At 43.7% G+C, this 26890-nt stretch overlaps 1 protein-coding gene across 1 annotated transcript in view; it reads left to right on the top strand.

The window, feature by feature from the left end:
- Nucleotides 1-26890, top strand: part of fam13c (family with sequence similarity 13 member C) — a 120455-nt gene that overhangs the window by 62484 nt on the left and 31081 nt on the right. The window contains exons 4-6 of the mRNA XM_072557877.1: nucleotides 17111-17258; nucleotides 17537-17590; nucleotides 23692-23902. Coding sequence (XP_072413978.1) covers nucleotides 17111-17258; nucleotides 17537-17590; nucleotides 23692-23902 — 413 coding nt within the window. The remainder of the gene's footprint in view (nucleotides 1-17110; nucleotides 17259-17536; nucleotides 17591-23691; nucleotides 23903-26890) is intronic.

Here is a 26890-nt window from a genome sequence, read left to right as displayed (position 1 = left end):
CTATCTTCTGTTTCAAGCCTGGGACATGAATTGAAACAAATGTGTTCCAGATTCTATCTTTAAGGAATAGTAGCATTGGAGGAGAAAACAGCAGTACAGGTTGTACCTCACAAAGCTGAAAACCTCAGGACCATGAAATTTGTTGGATTATAGGAGGTTACTTGTCAGAGTCACAACCATAATACAGCTACCTCACTTCAGTCTCATGGCCAGTGGCTGAGGTCCTGATGAAACTTCTTAATCCACCAATAAAGATCAAGGGCTGGATTTTGTTTTTGTTTAGCTAATTACAAGTAGCATTGAGTTAATCTTTGGAGGATGTTTCCCCTTGAAGCCGAGTAAGCACTCTGGTAGTATCTTACCAATCCTGCCTCATTAATTACCCAGCCTGTCCCTGTGGTGTCCCTCACACATCTTGCCATGTACTGCTTCTGGAACAATTCACCTCTACTAGGCTCTCCTGTTGCCATGACATGACATGACAGATGAAGGGAAAAACTGCCCTGCTTTGCCAGGTGGTGTGGATCACAGAATGGAAGCAGGCCATTAGGCCTATCGAGTCCATACCAACCCTCCGAAGAGTATCCCACCTAGACACACCTCCCTACCACTAAAACCTGCATTTTCCATGGCTAACCCACCTAGCCTGCACATCACTGGACACTACGGGCAATTTAGCATAACCGATCCACCTAACCTCCACATCTTTGGGCTTTGGGAGGTAACCGGAGCACCCAGAGGAAAATCACGCAGATACAGGCAGAATGTACATAAGACCATCAGACATAGGAGCAGAAATTAGGACATTCGACCCATTGAGTCCGCTCCACTATTTAATTAGGTGTTCAATCCCATTTTCCCATTTTCTCCCTGTAACCTTTGATCCTCTTGGCAATCAAGAATTTATCCATCTCTATTTTAAATGTACTCAATGACCTGGCTTCCACGGCCTTCTGTGGCAATGAATTCAACAGATTCACCACTCTGGCTAAAGAGAGTGCAAACTGCCACACTCTCTCAGCCAAGTCCCTGGTGCTGTGAGATAGCAGTGCTAACTGCTGAGCCACTGTGCCACCCAGAGCTATGAAGGTGGGAGTTCCTCTTCTCCAAGGATCAGCAGTGGAGGAACCAGCCTGTTCCAAGCCTGCTACCTAGGTCTCCGCTACCTGGAGAAATGTTAATGCTGTAAAAAGGCCAATGTCTTCCTCCACTCTGCTATCTTCTCTCCAAAAGTTTGCAATCTCTCTACCGTGCCCACCTCCCACTCTCATGTTCTCCCTCTCTCACTATTGTGCGCAACATCTTTCCCACTCGGTCTCACCCACTCCAATCTCTGACGCCGCTAACCCTACATGTACTCTGTGCTGCCCACTCACTCATTGGTACAGTACCCTGCCTGAATCAACAGTAACAGTGTGCCACCCACTTTCACCTCCCTCAGTACCCGTCCCTCTCTCATTCCAGGAGGACACTAGCCTACAGCAGGGCAGAGAGGTTCCTGACGAGTGGACGAATAACTGCTTGATATTCAGCTCCACATCTTTTGCGTGAAGATTGTTCTGAGCCAGACTGTCCCGAGCAGCTGACTGAGTGTGAACAAGCCCGTGGACTGGTGTTGGAGGCTGCCCTTAACTTATAGCACTTGGACCAATTTGGATGCCTCAAATCCTGCTTTTGGTGTCCCTTGCAAAATCATCCGACCATCAGTTACAAGTTAAGGAGATGTACCCCCCCCCCCCCCACTCAAGCCCCTGAGTGAAGGACTGCAGACAAACGTGACAGCTTCCTGGCTTTGTGTCTGTGCTAAACAGGACAAGAGTACTGTAGGTCAATGAGGCTGGGGTTTCTGGCTGAGGAAGGGGAGAAGTGCAAAATGACAATGTGAGGGAAGGTGTGAGAATCCAGCTCGGCTCAGAATGAGAGAGCACTGAGTTTGAAGCGAAGAGTGTGGAGGTAGAGCCTGGTGCAGTCATGAGCTGGGGGTGTGATCCTGAGCAGATAGTGTTCTTACTGTAGCGTTACAGTGAGACTTCCAATGGACTTGGAGGTAGAGCATTGAAGTGAAGAAGTGTTCTGTGAGAAGAGTGGAGATGTATATCAGATATTGATGTCCATGGATTGTGTGTTTGTGTACCAATACATCATACACTGGGTTTGCGTTATAGTTGCTTAGTAGCTAACGTGGAGCTCCTGCAAAGCAGGCAGGCACTCACTCAGACTTCCAAGTCAAACATTTGTGGCATCTAACTTGTTCACCTTTGCTAATATGGAAAGTGAAATATTTAAGAGGTGAGTTATGCTTAAAGATGTTTAACAAGCTATAATCCTCCAAATCACCAAATCTGCTGCTTAGCTAAAAGCTAGCCTTGCCACTGAGCAGATGCAGAAAAGGTGCAGCAAGTTGCTCGCAACATCAGCCTCAGTCTTGCTGGACTTTTCACATGATTCTGCCATTAATCTCACAGCAGCCCAAGTTGTTCAGGCCCCTGTAAGATTTTGCCCCAAGTATATTCAATGAACCATCAATTGTGGAATAAAGACATCTCCTTGACTTGTAACGGATGGTCGGATGATTTTGCAATGGAAACCAAAAGCAGGATTTGAGGCATCCAAACTGGTCCGAGTGTAACAAAACAGTGAGATGAGGAAAGATCAATTCAGATCCACTGGATGTCATGACAGTGCCTGAACAGAAATTGCCAGATGAGGGAGACACAACCTTCAATTCGTTGGTTGAGTTTGTGGTGATTGCTAGTGGTTCACAGTTTTCCCTACACATTCCAGGGCATATACCTTTGATTGTTTTACTTGATTAGTCAGTGGAATTCTCAAACGTGTCAGCTCAGCTCATTTTAATCAATTTCTGTTGGCATTTTCTTGCCTTCTGGCTGCCTAGCATAACCACTGGGCTGTAATGTGGCTGAGCGGTTATGTTATGGGAATGGTCATTTTGGAGATCTGGAGATGTGAGATCAAATTCAGCACACTAGTTAAATTATTTCACAACACAGAAGGGGAATTAAAATCAGCTCTTAGGAGTAAATGGGGAACTTAGCTGTGCTCTCACACATGAAAGCAGATTGACAGCTAGATTGTTGGTTGGAAGTATGCAGTATGTAATGGGTGTCAATGTAAATGAGTGCTTTTCACTGTATAAATGGAGGTTTTGTTGTGTAGTAGTAGGCTCCCTATCTCTGGACCAGGAGCTCTGGGTTCAAATTCAGTTGCTCCAGAGGTATGTCGTAACACCTTTGAACAGGTTAAAATATCTACCACTGCATAAAATGTCTCTATCCTTCTACCTGGGTCATTACATTGTAACCATAGAATCTAAATTCAGTTAATTAAATCCAGCATTAACAGAAACCAGTCTCAGTAATTGTGGTTGCAATCTCTCTGATTGTTGGAAAGGCCATCTGGTTCATTAACATTAACTTGAAGGAACTCTTGCATCCTTATCATAAAACAAAGAACAGCAGATGCTGAAAATCTTAAGCAAAAACAGAAATTGCTGGAGAAACTCAGCAGGTCTGGCAGCATCTGTGGGAAGAAATCAGAGTTAACATTTCAATTCCAGTGATTCATAAGCTCTGATGGAAAGTCACCGAACTCAATATGTTGACTCTGCTTTCTTCCCATAGATGCTGCCAGACCTGTTGAGTTTCTCCAGTAATTTCTGTTTCTGCCTAACATCCTTATGTTCTGTCCTACATGCAACTGCAGACAATAGGAGCTACTGTCTTAGATGTTTGGTGGCCACTGAGTTCAAAGAGCCAAAAGAGATGTGTAGCATGGAAACAGGCCATTCGATCCAACTTGTCCATGCTAACCTGACATCCTAACCTAATCTAGTCCCATTTGCCAGCACTTGGTCTCTATCCCTTTAAACCCTTCCTATTCATTTACCCATCCAGATGCCTTTTAAATGTTGTAACTGTACCAGCAACTCATTCCATACACACACTACCCTCTGTGTGAAAAAGTTGCCACTGAGGTCCCTTTTAAACCTTTCCCCTCTCACTCTAAACCTATGTCCTCTAGTTCTGGAAAAGACCTTGTCTATTTAGCCTATTCACGCCGTCATGATGTTATAAACCTCTATGAGGTCACCCCTCAGCCTCCGACGCTCCAGGGAAAACAGCCCCAGCCTGTTCAGCCTCTCCCCATAGCTCAAATCCTCCAACCCTGGCAACACCCTTGTAAATCTTTTCTGAACCCTTTCAAGTTTCACAACATCTTTCCGATAGGAAAGAGACCAGAATTATACACAATATTCCAACAGTGGCCTAACCAATGTCCTGTACAGCTGCAACATGACCTCCCAATTCCTGTACTCAATGCTCTGACCAATCAAAGAAAGCCTACTAAACACCTTCACTATCCTATCGACCTGCGACTCCACTTTTAAGCAGCTATGAACCTGCACTCCAAGGTCACTTTGTTCAAATACTGGGGATAGACTGGAAAACAGGTGGGACTGTTTTCTTTGGAGAAGCAAAGGCTAAGAGAGGAGAATTGATAGAAGTTTTTAAAATCATAAGATAGGCAGAAAAAGTTTTCTCTCCTAAAGGGATTGAGGCATGCAGAAAAGGCAATTTCAAATGCAGTGTGAGAGAGATTTTTTTCTCATGAGTGGTTAGGCGAGTGGAATGCACTTTCTCAGAGTATAGGAGACAAGTTCATTTGAGTCATTCAACAGGGCGCTTGACAATTATTTAATTTCAAATTTAAATTGTTAAAATAACCATGTCCAGCAAGAGACAATCTAACCACTACCCATTGACATTCAATGGCACGACCATCGCTGAATCCCCCATTGTTAATATTCTGGAGGTTACCAATGATCAGAAACTGAACTGGATCCACCATACGTATACATAGTGGATATGGGCGCAGGTCAGAGACTGTACGAAGTAACTCACATCCTGACTCCCCAGAATCTATTCACCATAAGGATAGTATTATGGTTGCAGAAAGGACATTTGAGGACTCATCTACTGAGATAGTATGGGCTGAGGTTAGAAACAGGAAAGGAGAGGTCACCCTGTTGGGAGTTTTCTATAGACCTCCAAATTGTTCTGGAGATGTAGAGGAAAGGATAGCAAAGATGATTCTCAATAGGAGCAAGAGTGCAAGGGTAGTTGTTGGGTCTTTAACTTTCCAAATATTGATTGGAAAGGCTATAGTTCAGGTACTTTAGATGGGTCCATTTTTGTCCAATGTGTGCAGGAGGGTTTCCTGACACAGTATGAGACAGGCCAGCAAGGGGCGAGGCCACGTTAGATTTGGTACTGAGTAATGAACCTGGCCAAGTGTTAGATTTGGAGGTAGGTGAGCACTTTGGTGATAGTGACGACAATTTACTTTAGTGATGGAAAAGGATACATATATACCGCAAGGCAAGAGTTATAGCTGGGGAAAAGGCAATTATGATGTGATTAGGCAAGATTAGGATGCATAGGCTGGGGAAGGAAACTGCAGGGGATGGGCACAATTGAAATGTGGAGCTTATTCAAGGAACAGATACCACGGGTCCTTGATAAGTATGTACCGGTCAGGCAGGGAGGAAGTTGTCGAACGCGGGAGCCGTGGTTTATGGAGGAAGTTGAATCTCTTGTCAAAAGGAAGAAGCAGGCTTATGTTAGGATGAGATGTGAAGGCTCAGTTAGGGTGCTTGAGAGTTACAAGCTAGCCAGGAAAGGCCTAAATAGAGAGCTAAGAAGAACCAGGAGGTGACATGAGAAGTCGTTGGCGGATAGGATCAAAGAAAACCCTAAGGCTTTCTATTGGTATATCAGGGATAAAAGAATGACTGGAGAAAGATTAGGACCAATCAAGGATAGTAGTGTGAAGTTGTGCGTGGAGTCTGAGGAGATAGGGGAAGTGCTAAATGAATATTTTTCATCCATATTCACACCAGAAAAAGATAATGTTGTTGAAGAGAATACTGAGATACAGGCTACCAGACTAGATGGGATTGAGGTTCACAAGGAGGAGGCATTAGCAATTCTGGAAAGTGTGAAATAGATAAGTCACCTGGGCCAGATGGGAGTTATCCTAGGATTCTCTTAGAAGCCAGGGAGGAGATTGCAGAGCCTTTAACTTTGATCTTTATGTCATCATTGTCTACAGGGATAGTGCCACAAGACTGGAGGACAGCAAGTATTGTCCCCTTGCTCAAGAAGGGGAGTAGAGACAACCCTGGAAATTATAGACCAGTGAACCTTACTTTGGTTGTAGGTAAAGTGTTGGAAAAGGTTATAAGAAATAGGATTTATATTCATCTAGAAAGGAATAAGTTGATTAAGGATAGCCAACACGGTTTTGTGTAGGTCGTGCCTCACAAATCTTATTGAGTTCTTTGAGAAGATGACCAAACAGGTGGATGAGGTTAAAGCAGTTGATGTGATATACGTGGATTTCAGTAAAGTGTTTGATAAGGTCCCCATGGTGGGTTACTGCATGAAATATGGAGGCATGGGATTGAGGGTAATTTAGCGGTTTGAGTCAGAAATTGGCTAGCTGAAAGAATTCAGAGAGTGGTGGTTCATGAGAAATGTTCATCCTGGAGTTAAGTTACTAGTGGTGTACCGCAAGGATCTGTTTTGGGTCCACTGCTGTTTGTTATTTTTTATAAACGAGCTGGATGAGAGTGTAAAAGGATGGGTTAGTAAATTTGTGGATGATACTGAGGTTGGTAGAGTTGTAGGTTACGGAGGGACATAGATAAGCTTCAGAGCTGGGCTGAGAGGTGGCAAATGGAGTTTAATGCGGAAAAGTGTGAGGTGATTCACTTTGGAAGGAGTAACAGGAATGCAGAATACTGGACTAATGGTAAGATTCTTGGTAGTGAAGATGAGAAGAGAGATCTTGTTGTCCATGTACATAGAAATGTTGCCACACAGGTTGATAGGGTTGTTAAGAAGGCATCTGGTGTGTTAACTTTTACTAGTAGATGGAATCTGCTGCAACTGTACAAAACTCTGGTGCAGCCACACTTGGCGTGTTGTGTACAGTTCTGGTCACCACATTATAGGAAGGATGTGGAAGCTTTGGAATGGGTCAGAGGAGGTTTACTAGGATGTTGCCTGGTATGGAGGGAAGGTCTTCCGAGGAAAGGCTGAGGGACTTGAGGCTGTTTTCATTAGAGAGAAGAAGGTTGAGAGATGACTTAATTGAGTCATATAAGATAATCAGAGGGGTGGATAGGGTGGACAGTGAGAGCCTTTTTCCTCAGTTGGTGAAGTTAACACAAGAGGACATAGCTTTAAATTGAAGGCTGATAAATATAGGACAGATGTCAGAGATAGCTTCTTTACTCAGTGGTAGGGGCGTGGAACGCACTGCCTGCAACAGTAGTAGACTTGCCAACTTTAAGGGCATTTAAATGGTCATTGAATAGACATATGGATGAAAATGGAATAATGTAGGTTGGATGGGCTTCAGATTGATTTCAGAGCGGTGCATCATCGAGGGATGAAGGGTCTGTACTCTGCTGTAATGTTCTAATGTTCCAGTCTACAAGGCACAACTCAGGAATGTAATGGAATACTCCCCACCTGCCTGGATGAGTACAGCTCCAACATAAGATATACACAGTTGGAGGGAAGCATCTTACCTGCATCTATATAGGTCTATCCTTTCAAGTACAATAATATCCCAGATCCCAGGCATCTAGAATTCTCATGCAACTGGCATCCAGAATTCTGTCCTATCATACCCATGTCCAGTCTTATATTAGAGGAGCTAAAATAAGCAGTGCCTCGTCAGGTACAAATACTCTGCACCTAAGACAGATTATGAGGGCAGATCATAGAAACTCTATTTCGAACAGCTTTTCAGACAGCATTGTCTGACTGTCGTGCACTCCTTTTTGGATTGTATGAATTTGCCAGTGTTTGCCCTCAGTTGCCAGTAAAATTTTGACTATAGCTGTCGTATAGTTCATTTCTTTCTTTGACAAGAATAAGAGCGGCATGAGGAACTTTAACAAGAGTGGCATGATGGTTCAGTGGTTAACACTGGTGCCTCACAATGCCCAGGACCCAGGTTCAATCCCCTTCTTGGACGACTGTCTGTGTGGAGTTTGCACGTTCCCTCTGGCTACATGGGTTTTCTCTGGGTGCTGTGGTTTCATCCCACAGTCTAAAGATGTGCAAGTTGGGAGGAACGACCATGCTAAATTGTCCAGGAACATGCAGACGAGGTGGATTAGCCGTGGGAAATGCAGGGATAGGGAAAGGGGCTGTGTCTGGGTGGGATACTCTTCAGAGAATCAGTGGAGACTCGATGGGCTGAATGGCCTGCTTCCACACTGTAGGGATGTGAAGGACAAATGTTAAGCTTTTGTTTGAGGCACTGCTGCACTTGAGTGTATCTGCCATTACCTGTGCCTTGCCTGAAACCTAAACTACAGTCAGTTCTACAAGAATGCGTGTTTTTTCAGCGTGAATGGGCTTTAACGCAATTGAAGAATTTAGACCATTATTTGTTGAATGCGAACATTCCTTGCCTGCATTGGCTAGAATGTGATTCTAGCCCCATTAGTTTAAATGGCTTGGCTACTGTGCGATTTTCTTATCGCACAAGATTGCATGAGAACAGAAATATCGCGGTATATCAGAACCGCCAGTGTCCTTATTGTCTTATCTTGTCAGTCTCAGCCTGAATCTTTGAATGCCTCGATGCATTTTGGAGATTTCTTTTGAACCCACTCATGTCCGATTGTGGTCCACCATGACCTGGAATTTCAATCCCAGTCTGTGAAACTTTCAGATTCCCACATAACTGCTGACGCCTCCCTCTCTGTGGTGATTTAGTGTGCTGAAACTCCGTCGAAGTTCTCAATGCAAAATTGATCGGTTTTCATGCTCTGTCAGTTTGCATTTGAATAAGGGACTGTTCCTAGTCCTGTGGGCAATGGCAGCTGTGGTTACAATAGTGAATAAAGCTGGAATATAATGTGCCAGAACAGCAGTAGAAAGTAACTCCTCTTTAATCTTTTAAAAAGCTACAGTCTATTCCTGACTTCAATAATATTGGCCTTTCTTCAAAAGCTCCCTGTTGAATTGAGTAGGACTGGCTGAGTAGATGATAAAGTTCGCTGGACCCAAGGTATGTTCTGTATCATTTATGCATTTCAGTGCCAGAAATTTACTAATTGTTCTTTCCTTCCTTGGATCTATCATGATGGATTCTTCTTGGATTGTGCTTCAGAGAACTTTCAAGAACTCATTTTATGTTCTGTAGTGCCTTTAACATGCTCCTCTCACTGGTCATGATCCTGCTTTGCTTTACCATACACTTGGATATCATCCATTGAGCAAATGTTTCCTTACCTTCCAAGGAATCTAGACGTTGTCTTTTGGAAAATCTCAAGTGCAGAGGAGATCCCAAATGGAAGTTGGTTGAGGCGATACTGCCTGAATGCTGCAACAAGTTAGCCAACAGCCCTGATTGTTGGCCTGAAGGTATCTGACAGATCCAATGTTGACATCCAGTTTTGTGAGAAAGTTCTGTAGTTATATAGATAAAGGGGAACAGGTGGATGTTAGATTTTCAGCAGGTTATTGATTTACACAAGACGTTGGGAAATAAAAGTAAAGCAAGGAGGATTAGAGGAAATAGACCGGTGTGGATTGAGAACTGGTTAATGGGCAGTAAACAGAGATTAGGAACAAATGGGCCATTTTCCAGTTGACAAGCTGTAACTAGTAGAATACCATAACGATCACTACCTGCCCCCCAGCTATTAACAATCCATTTCATTGATTTGGATGTGGGATTAAATGTAATATTTCCAAGATTGTAGATGGCACAAATCCAGTTCAGCGGTCTGCCTCAAGACCTGGTCGCCTGCTGTTATTTTGTGCCACCTTAAATATCCACTCGAATCTTGCTTCTCTCTTGAACTGGACTGAGTTGCACTTGAGTCTTCCAGTGGATTCAAATAGGTGTTGTATTTTTGTCCCAGCTCTCTGGCTTAACCACATCTTGGATGAGGATTATGTGTGTGCATTTCGTACAATTACTGTGCTGTGAGCGGGAGTTGTGAAGAGGATGCAAAAATGCTTTGAGGCGATCTGAGAAGGCAATGAGAGTGGGCCGATATAATTCAATGTGGAGGAATGTCAGGTTTGGTCATATAAACAACTGCAGGGTATTTTCTTACTGGTGAGAGGCGAGGGAGTGTTGAATTTCATAGAGTATTAGGTGATTTTTTTTGTTCACTAGTCATCGAAAGTTGAGATGCTGGTGCAGCAATAAAGAAGGCAAATTGTATGTTGGTCTTGTTTACAGGATGATTGGAGTGCAGGAGCAAAGATAGCTTTCCGTAGCTATATAGTGCCTTTGTGAGATTACGCCTGGACTATTGTGTGCAGTTTTGGTTTCCTTATCTAAAGAATGATTTACTCACCATAGAGGGAATGCATGAGAGATTCACCAAACTAATTCCTGAAATGAAGGACTTTCCTCCGATAAACCGGTCTAATATTCCCTGGTGTTTAGAAGGGTAACATTTCAAGCAGGATATTCCCCCTGGCTGGTGACATAATTAGATTAGATTAGATTACTTACAGTGGGGAAACAGGCCCTTCGGCCCAACAAGTCCACACCGCCCCGCCGAAGCGTAACCCACCCATACCCCTACATCTACATTTACCCCTTACCTAACACTATGGGCAATTTAGCATGGCCAATTCACCTGGCCTGCACATCTTTGGACTGTGGGAGGAAACCGGAGCACCCGGAGGAAACCCACGCAGACACGGGGAGAACGTGCAAACTCCACACAGTCAGTCGCCTGAGGCGGGAAATGAACCCGGGTCTCAGGCGCTGTGAGGCAGCAGTGCTAACCACTGTGCCACCGTGCCGCCCACAATCTCGGAATACGGGTCATTTTAAAAAATTCATTCATGGAACATGAGTGTGTTTGGCCAGGCCAGCATTTATTGCCGGTCCCTAATTGCCCAAAGAGCAGTTAAGAGTCAAGCACATTGCTCTGGGTCTGGCGTCACGTGTGGGCCAGACCAGGTAAGGACAGTGGTTTCCTTCCCTGAAGGACGTCAAAGAACCAGATGGGTTTTTCCCCTGGCAATTGGCAATAGTTTCATGGTCATCATTAGACTCTCTTCCAGGGTTTTATTGAATTCAAATTCCACCAACTGCCATGATTTGAACTTGTATTCCCAGAACATTAGCTGCATCTCTGGACTAATAGTCTAGTGATAATAGTCTAGTGATAATAGTCTAGTGATAATAGTCTAGTGATAATGCCATCAGGTCTAATTTAGGTCCGACATGAGGAGGAACTTCTTCACTCAAACATTGGTGAGTCTTTAGCATTCTCTGCTCCAATTATTGAGCATGTTCAAGACTGAAGTCGATTGATTGAAAAATATCAGGGGGTATGATATGGTGCTAGAAGGTGGTGTTGAGGTACGTGAGGTGAGGTGAGGTAGAACGGTCAGGTGAACTAGAATGGTTGAATGGCTTATTCCTGATTCTGTTTCTTACGCTCCTTTTGTATTTTAAGCCTTATTAGAGATGAACAGTCAATGGTGACCATGTCAGTGACACACACATCTCAGGAGTCAATACAAAATGGCACTATGCATTTGAGGGAGAGAATTGTAATCATGTTGATGAACCTGCAGGAAGATAACAATTAGCTTACTCACTAATTTTAAGTAATGCAAACCAACACAAATTCAGCGAGTGAATTGGTTTTCACATTTTAATTTTTGCAGACAACTTCATGCAAATGTGCCAAGCCATATTGATACTCCATATGCAAATCAGCTTGTTTATGAATCACTTGCTGTGACTGCGGTGATATTTAGGAGTGAAGTTGGAGAATTAAATGTACACATAACCTTTATAGGTACTTATCTGTAGTTTCAAGAATCAATGTAAATAGTAATTTGAACTCATGGACAGATGATCTACTGCAATATGGAAAGTGTCATAACAAGACTGAATTTAATTTTAAAAGACACTGACCTTCCGACAAGACACTTCATAATTGCCTGTGATCAGCGAAGAGTGTTGATATTTGAACTTGATGTTTTATTCATTGTTAAATGTGTGAGGATTTGCTTTTTAATTTAACATTGGAGTCAATCTTGGCTGTAGCTATCACGTGAGCTGGTTGTGATTCAGCCAACCATTTTATATCCCATTCTTTCTTTCATTCAAGTTAGTGGAAAAAATATTTGGAGGGGTGGTTATGTGACCGCGAGCCATTCCACAACTCTTAACAGTGACAGTTAAGGAATTCGCCACTTGGTGGACTATAAGGGAAATCAATCAACTTAATGAAACATGAGGAAGACTGTAATATTGTAAGTCTAACAGTCTCTCTCCCTGTAAACACCCACCCCCCAAATCCCACAACCTGCCAAATCATAGGAATGAATGTTAATGATTGAACAATGTACCTGTTGGTAGTCCCCTGACACCAACAGTGACATGTTATCAAGACTTTAATGAGAGAGGAATAGAAAAGTAGTACTACAGAGTTGTTACCAATGTTCTGCATGTTAGAACATATATAGAGTATTCAGGAACTTATCAGTAACCACTATGAGATAAGATAGAGGATAGCGATGGAGCAAACTCTGAGAAGGGCCAGTCTAGCGAGGTGGTTCCAAGAATGGTTGCAGGACTGAAGAATGTTGGTGATGAGGATGGATTAAAGAAGTTGGGATTGTCCTCCTTGGAGAGAAGAAGGCTGAGAGTCCATCTGATAGAGGTTTTCAAAATCATGAGTGGACAGGGGGAAGCTGTTTCCACCTGTAAGGGGAATAAAAATGATCTGCAAAGGTGACGTGAGAAAGAACGTTTTCACTCAGAGTAGTTTGGGTCTGGAGTGCATTGCCTGGAGGTTTGGTGGAGGCTGGTTCAGTTGAAGCAGCCAAGAGGGAACTGGATGATTATTGGGATAGAAATGGTGTTCAAGGGTAAGAGGAAAGAGCAGGAGATTAGCACAAGGGAATGTTTGAAGGGCTAGTACAGGCAGGATGGCATCCTAGACCTTCACAATTCTGAGGAATAGCTGCTAGAGTGCAGCGTAGATATGCAATTCCCTGACCTCATTGTAGTCAGAATTCATGAGGGTGGAATAGTGCAGGCTTGAACCCACAAGAACAGCTCAGCCCATAGAGACAGGAGCCAGAATACAAATCCTGATGGTGTTTGCACAAACACAATCTTCTGCTTTTTGACCTTGGATCCCAGCATCTGCAGTTTCTTTTTTGTCTCCAAACACAATCCTGTCAGAATTCTGTGCTCTTCCCAATTCTTGCCTCTTTCATATCTTTGATTTGTTTTGCATGGATTCAGTCATCCATGCTATGAATTCTCACCTCGTCTTAACTGGATAGGGTTCAGAAAGGATTTTGCAAGGGTGTTACTGGGGCTGGAAGGTCTGAGTTATAACGAGAGGCTGTCTAGGCTGGGACTTCTAGGCTTGGAGCAGAGGAGGATAGGGGTGACCATATAGAAGTTTACAAAATCGTGAGGGCGTAGATAAGGTGATTAGCCAATGTCATTTCCCCAGAGTCGGGGAGTCCAAAACTAAAGGTTTATGGTGAGAGGGGAAATATTTAAAAGGGACCTGAGGCCAACTTTTTCACACAGAGGGTGGTGCATATATTGAACATCTATGCTAGAGGAAGTGGCAGAGGCGAGTACAATTACAACATTTAAAAGACATTTGGACAGGTATATGGATAGGAAGGGTGGAGAGAGATATGGGCCAAAAGCAGGCAAGTAGATTTAGGAAACCTGTTTATTTACCAACATACCATACAGAGATGCGATTGACGTTTGCACTATATCAATGTACCATGGCAATCGAGATATTCACCAATGGCATGAAATTAACAACACATTATTGAGTTCAGTTTTAATGACACTACATACTTCCAAATAAAAAGTTAAAAAAATCACACAACACCAGGCTTATTTGGAAGCACTGCTCCTTCATCAGGTGATTTCAAATAGATGACATCACCAGAGGACACCTCTATGATTTAGATTCCCTACAGTGTGGAAACAGGCCCTTCAGCCCAACAAGTCCACACTGACCCTCCGAAGAGTAGCTCACCCAGACCCATCCCCTGCCCTATATTCACCCCAGACTAATGCACCTAACATTATGGGCAGCTTAGTATGGTCAATTCACCCTAACCTGCACATCTTTGGACTGTGGGAGGAAACCCATGCAGACACTGGGAGAATGTGCAAACTCCACATAGTCACGCAAGGCAGGAATCAAACCTGGGTCCCTGGTGCTAACCAGTAAGCCACTGTGCCGCCCTAGATCCAGCCTGAGCTTGCATTGAGTACCGTGACAAACATACCTTTGATGGAAAGAGCACTAATCTCCTACTCCCTTGCATATTTCTGATAGGCAAATGACACATTTGCAATATGTGAATCCGTCGCTGCATCAAAGAATTTCTTTATACGGCATAATAGACTCCACTGTGTATTCAAATTTACCACTGAAATGGAGCACTTTAATGAGCTCCTTTCCCTCGATATATTTATTGAGAAGTCTGACAATGGGTTCTAAAGCACCACTTATCAAGACCTACACTCACTGATCAATATAGATATTGCAATTCTTAATATCCTATATGTTACAAGATCAATCTTATTGACGATTGTGTGAATAGAACCGAGACATCTGATCATTATGTAAGCTTAATAATAAGGTTGAGCATATCTAAATTATGATGATAATTGATGCATGATAACAGATACTCTGATCAAATCATCACTTGTTGTCCATCACAAAACTCATGAAAGGACCTACGTTCTCCACTTTTGTTTCAGAGTGCGGCCCAGTCTCCCTCAGGTTACTCTGGAAGGGGAAGGCTTCCCAGCGATTTGAATAACAGGTGGAGGTAGCTGTCCAACATTGCTATTATGCAGAAAATCTATGATATGAGTTTCAGTGCTAGTATGGTGCTAGGTGTGTAGGCTACGTGTCCGATAATTATATGCTCCAATGGGCAGCACAGTGGTTCAGTGGTTAGCACTGCCCAGGGGACCTAAATTTGATTCCAGCCTCTAGCAACTGTGTGTGGAGTTTGCACATTCTCCCTGTGTCTGCATGGGTTTCCTCCGGGTGCTCTGGTTTCATCTCACAGTCCAAAGATGTGCAGGTTAGGTGAATTGATCATACTAAATTGCCCATAGTGTTAGGTGCATTAGTCAGGGGTAAGTGTAGGGAAATGGGTCTGGGTGGGTTACTCTTCAGAGGGTCAGTCCCTTCAGAGTGACTTGTTGGGCCAAATGGCCTGTTTCCACACTGTAAGGAACCTAATCTAATCAAACTGGTGGGTCATATCAAACAGCACATTGACTATTCGCAGCGTGCAGTATGCCAAATGTGTTTAACCAGCCTGTGCTTGCAACACTCTCAGAAAAGCATATCCAACATCAGAAGTGACATTACTACTGGAAATAACTTTAACTATTAATTTATTAAATAATCTAGATTAAGTGGAAACAAAATTAGAGTCTCAGAGATATACAGCATGGAAACAGACCCTTCAGTCCAATTTGTCCATGCCATCCAAATATCCTAAATAAATCTAGTCCCATTTGACTCATATCACTCTAAACCCTTCCTGTTCATATACCTACCCAGATGCCTTTAAAACGTTGTAATTGTAAGATCATCAGTCTGACTGGTAGTGTGATGCATTCATGAGTCCCAAAAGCTACATATATTAATATACAGGACCTTGTTTGAGGTAGGAAAAAGGAATTTGACCATACATTGCACCTTTTTCAAAACCGGGCTCATGGTAACAAGTGATGTATCCCTATTTGCAACACCCCAACCAATCAGAATCTACCTGACTGGCCTGAGGATAAGATTGACAGTTAACTCTTCTTGATTATTTCCAAGCCAACCAATCAGCGCCCTCTTCTCATTCTTTGTATTAAACTATGCCTCTTAGGTCATGTCTGTTTCTTGTCTTCTAATCCTCGTGAAGGCTAGATCAAAAACTTTGTTTGCCCTTCTCCATCCCGTTTTACCTGAACTGTTGGAATTTGGAAGTCATGATATTGCACAAAGGCAAGTTGTTGAAAAATTGTGGTAACTGCATTAAGAATGAGTGACAGAAACTTTAAATAGACTTTCTCATCCTTGAATTTAATGTTCTTACTGCCGAATATGCTTGCAAATTATTTTTTGGAGAACATTTTTTTTTAAATAGTGCAGGTCAGGTATTGAGTAAGCTGTAAATTGAGCCTTCATACAGATTATTAGTGGCCGGTTTGCTGGGTGTCAGAAGACGTGCAGGATTACACATTTTCCATGCGTGTGACTGTGTAGGTCCCACCTCCATCCGAGGGAGGATAATGGATACAAGCGAGATGCTGGGAAACAGCTCCTTCATTGCAGTCCTCTGCCGAGCTGGGCTCATTGAACGTATTCTTCATTTTTAAAATCACTACAGAGTTCTGCACAAGAATGAGAGAGAAGGCTTCACCCCTGGGCTCTGTCTGAATGGGTTAAAAATAAATTCTGATGAGTCTTATCTTGCAGCTGATTTAAGTCCAAGGTGGTGGAATGCAGAAGCAAAATCAATATTTCTTACGGGAAGAAGACGGCTGATGCAAATGTGTTGCCTGATTCATTCTTTGCAGAGACCCCTCTCTCTCTCTCTCTCTCTGGTCCAGGCTTTTATGAATGGGCTGCACTGGGAGGGGCAGATCATCACCAGAGATGATGTCAGCAGACTGGATGAAACTATTGCACAAAGGCAGGGCATTGACACTATAATCTTCACTGGGTTGTCAGATTGGCTGACAAACCTCCACTGCTGACGGAATGAGTGCTGCCTGCTGCTGCCTTGAGTCACGATTTGAGCTGGTTTAAAGGCGCTGGAGCTGCTGCGGAGCGCCAGGAGCATGTTGGTGCTCCCGAGTTAGATGGCTTCCTGCTGGAGGAGTCCCTTCAGCCCAGCGCTCCAGGGTCGAACCGCAGCCCCTTCTCACCAAAGGCCCGCTGACACAGCCGCGGGCAGGCCTGGCGTCCGTGCGAGCAGCGTTTCATGGCATCATGTTCTGCTTTTGTTTGCAGAACTCCTTGATGAAGCTGCAGAGCTTTGACATTGACCTGTGCTCATCGTTTCTGCCGAGCCCCGAGGAAGGTCCAGGAACACCACGGAGCAAGGAGCAAACTCCTCCGATCAATCGGAGTGGTACTGCTGATGAGGGAAGCACTGGGGGTAAGATATTTCATGTGGACTGTTAAATCTTTAACATCTTATTTTGATGCAGAAAGTGCCCTGTGCTTTGTCCATCTGAACACCTTTAGAAGTCATTTCACTTGCAGAGCTGCTGTCTTACAAATCAATGGCGTCAGTCATCTTTTGTTTTTTTTTAATACAGTGTCTTACTTGTTTTTTTAATCATTAAAGTGGCTATTGAATTTCCTTTTATAATAATAAATGTCTGTCTTTCATTCTGGTTTTGTTTTATTTGATACACTGTTTTGTCTTGTCAGAGCACACTGCCCCAATTATTGATTTCAAATTAATGCATCGACAGGATAGTGATGGTAAGTACCTTCAATCGTTACACACGTTGTTTTGAAACTCTGAAAGCTGCCCTTTAATCTGGTCACATCCCAGGTTTCCCAGTTAATGACTGCAGCATGTGAGGGAATGCTGTGTTTTGTATCTCTCTGCTTTCTCCTGCACCCTACCACCGTCCACCGAGAGGTTGTAGGTTTGTTCAGTGATACTTAATCGTAAGCAGGAGCCTGTCACCATTGTTTCTTTCACCTGCAAGTCTAGATTTTCATTTTCAGTCAAAATTGTCTTTTTTTAACTTTTTAAGTGTGCACCTTTGATTGAAGGGAATGACTCCACTGTCTTTGTTCAGCTTTTGAGTGTTCAAGCCAGACATGTCAATCGTTCCTGTCCACTCCATAGCAACAGAGTAGTTCAATTGCATGAATGACACTTGACCCATTTAGAAACATGCTTGAAGCACTGTTGAATTATTTAGGAGCCTCCACTCGTGGAGTTAGTGGTGGTATTGGTTCTTACAAATTTTAACCACAGAGTTTTTATTTTGGAGGTCTCACGTTCTTTCAAGAGATTAGTTTGGACGATGCAGGCTGTCGTTGATGGTGCAGGTAGATTGGCTCAGAGCAGTACAAAAATAACTGACTTCACTATAAATTCATGAGGACCTGGTTTAGTGCTTAACTGTGACGCATGAGCTTAACTGGGAGCTAGTCTGAAGGGCAATGGATCTATTCAAAAGCTGGACTTTTGAGGGGTATTTATCTTAGTGCAGACTTGCACTTTGGATGTTTATAGATCAGACCCTTAATACACACTGATAATTGTGTTGTCCTGCTTACATGGGAATATAGCTATTAAATGCTTTTGGTAGTGGGCATCTGGTGTGGATGGTAATAATCACCCTTTTTTTATCAAAGAGCATCTTGAGTTTATTCTAAACCTAGAAGCAGCATTTTTGAAACTGAAGCAATTACCTTTTTGGTTAGGGACCTCTGTACGGTACCAGAGGGTTTCAGATGTGCTCAGTTGTAGTGAAAGTGAAATCCACGCCCCCCCCCCCCCCCCCCATTAAAAAACTGAAACGCAGAACAATTGCAAGACAGCAGTGGAATGTATTACTCAACACCCAGACAGGTTACTGAAAGGTTGGAGTAGAGCCAAGCTAAGCAAATAAAAGAAGGGCAATACAATGGGTATGATATTGTAAATGGTCTAGAACGGCCAGGTCGCAAGAGCACATTCCAAAGTGAATTGTATGAAAGCAAGTGTCAGGTGGATGTGAGTTGGCCCAGTGTGAATAGCATTGTGTCAACATGCAGGCAATGGGAAGCTACAGAACAATGATATAGTAGGGGACCTGGAATCTGTGACCTCGGGATGGGGGCACAGTGGAGATTCTCTATACAGTCATGGAGATGTACAGCATGGACACAGACCCTTTGGTCCAACCAGTCCATGCCGACCAGATATCCCAACCCAATCTAGTCCCACCTACCAGCACCTGGCCCATATCCCTCCAAACCCTTCCTATTCATATACCCTCAGAAAAGTTGTGAACAGCTTTAAACAGAGATGTGACTCAGTTGATGTCCCACCACAGGATTTGAACCTTTTTGATTGCAAATATGCACGTAGGATTATAAAACTAAACGAGACCTTTTGAAATGGAATTATCTTAGATTTTTGTACCCAGCATGGCTTAACCAACCTTTCTAACACCTCCGTTGTTTACTGGGAAGATAATTGTGAGGAGTGGGAGGGATCGTCAACAGAGATTGGACCAACAAGATGTGAAGGTGTATGGTGTGGGATTGAACTATCGTTGAGTTGTTTTTGGGAGTAAAAGCAGCTGCAGTAAAAGGAAAAGTGTGACTCCCCTCCAGCAGTCTCTTTCAGTTGCAAGTTAAATCGCGCCATGGCTGCTATCGACTTGAGGGCTGTTGGCTTCAAAATGTAGTTGGGATGTACTGTACATCTTAAGGTGCTAATTAGCATACTCAAGTGGATATTCAAGCCGAAAACGGGTTGCTGTGGGCAATGCGGGAGGACGGATGGGAAGGAACAGTTAGTGAGATTTCTGGGAGGTTTATAGCGTCCAGCTCACCGAGTGGATGAGGGAAGGGACATTGTGTCCAAGATAGTACTTTAATGTCAATAGTTGTCCAAGATACCGGAAAGTGATCAACCAGCAACATGTTCATCCAATTCTATTTAAAGTTGCCGTGAAATGGTGACCAAAACGGACAAATGTCTCTCTCTGATTTTATTGCATCAAAATGTATGTGTTACTGGGGAAGTGAGTGGTCCTTTGGGTTAAGGCCCTGAACCTTCTCAGCCTGGTTTTGAATCTCATGCAGGTTGCTGAGCTGATGGGTTTTCTTTGAACTGTCATGAACAACTTGCCAGATGTATGCCTTGCCAAAGTGCAGAATTTGGCACAAATTGGTATTAAACTGAAGGAGGTGGACTGGATTGAAGCATTTGATAAGGTTCCTCATGGTGGGCTGCTCCAGGGTGTTAAATTGCATGGGATCCATAGTAAGTTTGCAAATTGAATACAAAATGGGCTTGGTCATAGGAGACAGAGGATAGTTGTGGGCAGGTGCTTTTCTGACTTGAGGTCTATGATCCTAATGTTCCACAAGGATCAGTGCCGGAGCGTATTTTTTTTTTTTTTGTTAGTGTTGTGTTATCAAAAGGATACAGCAGAATATAAATCAGCTGGAAAATTGAGGAGAAATGGCAGATGGAGTTTAATTTTGTGAAATGTGAAGTGATGCATTTTGGGAGGTCAGATGCAAGAGGAGGGTATACAGTAGATGACAGGACATTTAGGAGCATTAATATGCAGAGGGATCTTGGGATCCAAGTCTATACCTCCCTGAAAGTGACAATAGAAATGAATAAGGTATTAAAGAATGCATATGGCATTTTTCTATTCATCAGTCAACCCATTCTGCCACCCTGTCTGTGCCAGTTCTTTGAAGTACTTCATTAATTAATTCACTCTCTTGCACCGTCCCCAAATTCTCTGCAATTTTTCACTTTTGGAGTATATGTTCAATATGGTTTTAAAAGTTATTGGTGACGCATGGCACCATCCTGGTAAATCCTTTCTGAACCCTTTCAAGTTTCACAACATCCTTCTGATAGGAAGGAGACCAGAATTGCACGCTATGTTCCAAAACTTTTCCGTGACGTTTAGGCAGGGAACAGAGGGACGCAGGCCATAGTGTCATAGATGTACAGCATGGAAACAGACCCTACGGTCCAACTCGTCCATGCTGACCAGATATCCCAACCCAATCTAGTCCCACCTGCCAGCACCCAGCCCATAGCCCTCCAAACCCTTCCTGCAGGCAAATGGGAGTAGTTTAGAATGGTGTTGTGGTCAGCACAGACCTGATGGGTGGAAGGGCCTGTGCTGTTCTGTTCAATGTTCTGTGAAGTGGCTGTTGTTGTGAGGTTCTACATGTTTTTGGAGGTGGTTTATTTTCCCTCTCTGCCTGTCCAACAGAAAAATATTCCATGTACAGCAAGATTTAAGCCTGTTGAGATGTCCTTTCTTATCAACTTTTGATCTGATGTTTTGCATCACAACCTGTGCCTATACCCATGGTGTAAAGTTAATATCATTAATGGCTGGTGGTGGGCTTTCTTTAAAAACTGCATTTTTCCAACATCTTAATGCAAGGATATCTGGGATTCTAAGTCTGTAACCCATTACTGTTTGATTCTTTGAAGAGATGTGGGTGTCACTAGCGAAGCCTATATTTGTTGTTCTTTCCGAATTTCCAATGAACGGAGTGTCTTGTTCAATCGTTCCAGAAGGCAGTTAAAGTCAAGTACATTGCTGTGGGTCTTGAGTCATGTACGTTAGACCGGGTACAGATGGTGGATTGCTCTGCCTAAAGGGAGGAAACATTATCTGTTGACATCCATCGATATTAAAGATATTATACACTAAAGGGTATTAGTGAATCAGATGGTTTTCTAACAATCGATGATGCCTCCATGGTCACCATTATTGGTACTAATTTCATATAGTTCCATCAGCTGCCATACTGGGATTAGAATCTGTGCTCCCAAAGGATTATCCTCAGGACACCAGTCCAATGATGTTACCACAGTGTTGGCATAGGCATGGCAGGCAGAAGGGCCTGTTTCTGTATGACTTGCCACCATCTCCCTTACTTCTCAGTGCACCTTTTAAATAGGCAATAGAGAAATGGAAATCTGATTAGGTGTTTTTTGCTTCAATTCATTTAAACTGGATGTTTATCCTCTCTCAAACCTGGAGATGTGCATAATGAATTATCCTCGTTACCTCCCCTCCTGAAAACCCAGGCAAATCTGTCTTTCTCTGCCTTAAGTGCAGGATGTCAGTGTTTCCGGGGGGAGTTGGGGTAGGAACTGTCCCCTATTTATTGATCCACACAAGGAATATTTACTCAGGAGCTGGATTTGTTATTGATGAACTGGCAGTGCTCAGGAGTGGATGGAAGAAATGAAAAGCTTATTGTTCCCCCACATTTGTTGAGGACAAGGGTTTTTCTTATGTTGGTGTAACAGTGATTTCACACAGACACCATAGATATTATGAACCTTATGTGGTGCAATAGAGTTTTCTGAACGTTAGTGAATCATTGTCATGAGAAAGGAATAAGTGACTAAAGCTTAGAATCAATGAACCACATGGGATAATCAGGCCATTCTGCCACCCTGTCTGTGCCAGTTCTTTGAAGTATTTCATTAATTAATTCGTTCTCTTGCACCGTCCCCAAATTCTCTGCAATTTTTCACTTTTGGAGTATATGTTCAATATTGTTTTAAAAGTTATTGGTGAATATGTTTCCAGGATTCTTCCTCGTGCACTTCAGGTCATTGTAACTTGCTGATTTAAAAATAATTTTCATCTGCCTGTTTTTTTTTTCTTTCTGACATATTATTTTAAAGCTATATCCTTTGGTGGCTGAATCCTCTACCAGTCAAAATAGCTTCTCCTTTTAACTCTGTCAAAACCCCCTCAATCTCTCCTTACCAGTCTCTGCTCATGATTGATTGCAGGCTTCTCCAGTCTCTCTGTGTAACGAAGATGGGTTTGTCCCTGGTACCCAGGACAGGGACAGAAACCCCAGGCCCTGGTGCTACTCGTGGCACAAGCACAGCAACCTATACCTCACCTAGGCAATGGCCTAGTCATATTATCGCTAGACTGTTAACTCCAGAAACCCAGGTAATGTTCTGGGGACCCGGTTTTAAATCCTGCCACGGCCAAGGATGGGATTTGAGTTCTATTTTTTAAAAAAATTAATCTATTATCACATGTACTGAGGCACAGTGAAAAGATTTGCTTTGTGATTACCATGATGCTGGTTGTTGTAAAAACCTGTCTGGTTTGGGAATGTCCTTTAGGGAACCTGGTCTGGCCTACATGTGACTCCAGACCCACAGCAATGTGGTTGACCCTTAACTGCCCTCTGGTCTATCAGAGTTGGGCAATAAATGCTGGCCTAGCCAATGATGCCCTCATCCTGTGAATGAAAAACAATTTGGGGCCTGGTTTAAGCTTTTGCCCCAACCCTGTCTCAGGCCTGGCCTGTTACCAGCTTGGTTGATCTTGGTCTCCAAGGCCTTTACTTCCTTGGATGCTCACATAAGCTTGAAGTGCTGCACCCATTTTACCTTCATTCTCCAGCGCTGTGAGATGGTGGCGTGGCATTTTGGAGAGGTTAGTCTGGCACAAGACAATTTGCTGGCTGACTTTTCAAACATTTTTCTAAAATAAATAAATAGCTGAAAAGAATTCTGGAAAAATAGGTAGCAGAGTGTTCTACAGGTAACTTTTCACTTTCATTCAGTAAGTAAAATGTCAGTCATTGGAAATGGTACAAGACATGTCCAAAGGGTGGGCAACAAATGTTGGCCAGTCAGCGATGCCACATTCCATAAACTAATAGTAAACGTTTGATTCCTTGTTTTGATTGTCCAAGTGTAGTCGAACTATTCCTGCTTTTACTATTGCATTGCCCTGTTGTGTAAGACAGCTATCGAATGATTGTTTTTGTCCTAACCGTAGCCTTGAGGGAGAGAGCAAACTCCTAACTTTGTTTGGTTGATGTTACAGAGCCGATTCCAGCCTTTGAAGGCTGGCAGAGTGAGCTGGAGAACGGAGTCGAAGCCCATCGATCCATGGGGGCTGGCAGATTACTGCACCACATCACCGAGGGCGATAACCCACTCGTGTCACCACGTTGCTCCAGTTTTAGCAAGAGTCAAAGATTTGTATTGGATACGGAAGCTGCCCCTTCTCCACCGAGTGCTCAGCTCTTCATCATGTAAGGAAAGCATTGTATTGCGCCTTGTACTTTCACATGCAAAGCATGCACTTGCAACTTGATGATCATTTAAGCAAAGTGTCTCTTCCTTTTGTATATCCATTGTATTGTGTTAAATTAGAGGATAGAGATGGTATAGAAGTAAGATGTCACTCTGTTGGTAGAGATTTGAGCACATTGTGTACTGATGAAGTGTCACATTGTCAGAGGCGCTGTCCTTTGGCTGAGACCTTAATCTGAAATTCTAACAGCACTCTTGGAGGGGGGGAGGGGGCGTGGAAATTCCATGATGTTATTCCAAAGGCGAGCAGGAGCAATTTCTAAACCACTGTTTATCCCACAATAAATATGACTGAAATGTGATCTTATTAAGTCATTGCTGGTTGAACAGTCTAGTATACTGTGCACCGTCTAGCTACTGCGTTTCCTACAATACAGCAGTGATTCCCCACTACAGACTGCTGACCTGACCTTGGTCCAGGCTGCCAGTGAAGGACATGATGTGCACTAGGAGAGCTTCCTGAAGAGCTTGTGCCCAATTGTTCAGGAAGTGAGAAAGAAACCAAGTTTACACTAGAGTAGCTGAGTGAGCGAGCATTCAAAATGGAAGACTGTTGGCTGCCACCTCTGTTTCTGCATTTGCTCCCTCTGCCACAATCTGCTGGTCCTGCAGGATATAGCAGCCTGCTACTTGGCTCTGAAGGCCCAGAGCTGCAGGTATTGCAGTGACCAATACAGACGTATCCCACAATGCTTCCAGTCCTCATGATTTGTCTATTGGAGAAGGACGTCCTAAGGACACTTGTGTGCACAAACAAGCAAAACAATTGGGCTTAAGGGACGACAAAATACTGATTCTCAATTGTTCTGGATAAATATTATGGGTAAGTGGAATCTAATCATTAGACTGAAGTTTTGTTTAGTTGGTTTTTTTAAATTTGTTCACAGTTCATGAGGAGTATTACTGGATAGGTCAGCGTGTGTTGCCCATCTGAGTGGCCCTTGACTGGTAGTGAACTTGTGTGTGATTACCATCCATTGGCTGATCTGATAGTCCTGTAGCATACAATCGACCCAATCCTCAACTCCACTATTCTGCCTTTTCCCATACCCATGAATCTCCTCTTGACTAAACATGTCTATTTCAGCCTCAGACAGTTAACAGCCTCCTAACAGATTCACAACCCGCAGAAGAAATTCATCCTCATTTCTGTCTTCAGTGTAAGGTTCCTGATTCTGAGATTATACTTTCTAGTCCTAAACTCTCCCACTAGGGAAAATGTCTTTCCACATTTACCATGTCAAATCCCCAAAGAACCCTATACACGTTTGAATCAGGTCATCTCTTGCATTTTTAAATTCTTTTGAGTACAGACTTGACCTACTCAACCTCTCCTCATAAGAAAATCCCTCCATACCCAGAAATAATCTCACTAACCCTCTCCCAGTGGCCTCCATTGCTTCTCCCTTAAATAAGGAAACCAAAATTGTTCATCGTGTTCTAGCCCATGGTCTAACCACTGTCTTGTATAGTTTTAGCAAGATCTCCATGCAAGGTTCCCTTTGAAATAAAGGCCAGCACTCCTTTTTCCTTCCCAATTACCCACTGAACTTAAATGCTAGCTTTATATGGTTTTCCGCACAAAGACTCCACACCCCTCTGTGCTGCAGCCTTCAGTCTATCTCCATTTAATATTCAGCCCCTCTACTCTTCCTGTCAAAGTGAATCACCTCATTTCCTGACCATCTACCAAGTTTTCTTTTTGTTTTTTGCTGACTCTCCTATACTCTGCTGGAGACTGTTATCCTCATTGAGGTAAAAACAATGACTGCAGATGCTGGAAACCAGATTCTGGATTAGTGGTGCTGGAAGAGCACAGCAGTTCAGGCAGCATCCAAGGAGCAGCGAAATCGATGTTTCGGGCAAAAGCCCTTCGTCAGGAGTAAAGGCAGTGAGCCTGAAGCGTGGAGAGATAAGCTAGAGGAGGGTGGGGGTGGGGAGAAAGTAGCATAGAGTACAGTGGGGGAGGGGATGAAGGTGTTAGGTCGGGGAGGAGAGGGTGGAGTGGATAGGTGGAAAAGGAGATAGGCAGGTAGGACAGGTCCGGACAAGTCATGGGGACAGTGCTGAGCTGGAAGTTTGGAACTAGGGTGAGGTGGGGGAAGGGGAAATGAGGAAACTGTTGAAGTCCACATTGATGCCCTGGGGTTGAAGTGTTCTGAGGCGGAAGATGAGGCGTTCTTCCTCCAGGCGTCTGGTGGTGAGGGAGCGGTGGTGAAGGAGGCTCAGGACCTCCCTCCTTTAGAGACCGCAATTTCCCTTCCCACGTGGTTAAAGATGCCCTCCAATGCATCTTGTCCACATCCCGCACCTCTGCCCTCAGACCCCACCCCTCCAACCATAACAAGGCCGGAAGCCCCTGGTGCTCACCTTCCACCCTACCAACCTTCGCATAAACCAAATCATCCGCTGACATTACTGCCACCTCCAAAAAGACCCCACCACAGGGATATATTTCCCTCCCCACCCCTTTCCGCAAAGACTGTTCCCTCTGTGACTACCTGCTCAGGTCCACGCCCCCCTCCCATCCTGGCACCCTCCCCTGCCACCGCAGGAACTGTAAAACCTGTGCCCACACCTCCTCCCTCACCTCTATCCAAGGCCCTAAAGGAGCCTTCCACATCCACCAAAGTTTTACCTGCACATCCACTAATATCATTTATTGTATCTGTTGCTCCCGATGCGGTCTCCTCTACATTGGGGAGACTGGGCGCCTCCTAGCAGAGAACTTTAGGGAACATCTCTTGGACACCTGCACCAATCAACCAAACCGCCCCGTGGCCCAACATTTCAACTCCCCCTCCCACTCTGCCGAGGACATGGAGGTCCTGGGCCTCCTTCGCCGCTCCCTCACCACCAGACGCCTGGAGGAAGAACACCTCATCTTCTGCCTCGGAACACTTCGACCCCAGGGCATCAATGTGGAC

Source organism: Chiloscyllium punctatum, chromosome 38 (assembly GCF_047496795.1).
Source record: "Chiloscyllium punctatum isolate Juve2018m chromosome 38, sChiPun1.3, whole genome shotgun sequence".
Classification (NCBI taxonomy): Eukaryota; Metazoa; Chordata; class Chondrichthyes; order Orectolobiformes; family Hemiscylliidae; genus Chiloscyllium; species Chiloscyllium punctatum.
The sequence above is the reverse complement of the archived record's forward strand: the minus strand, read 5'-3'. Positions and strand labels throughout refer to the sequence as shown.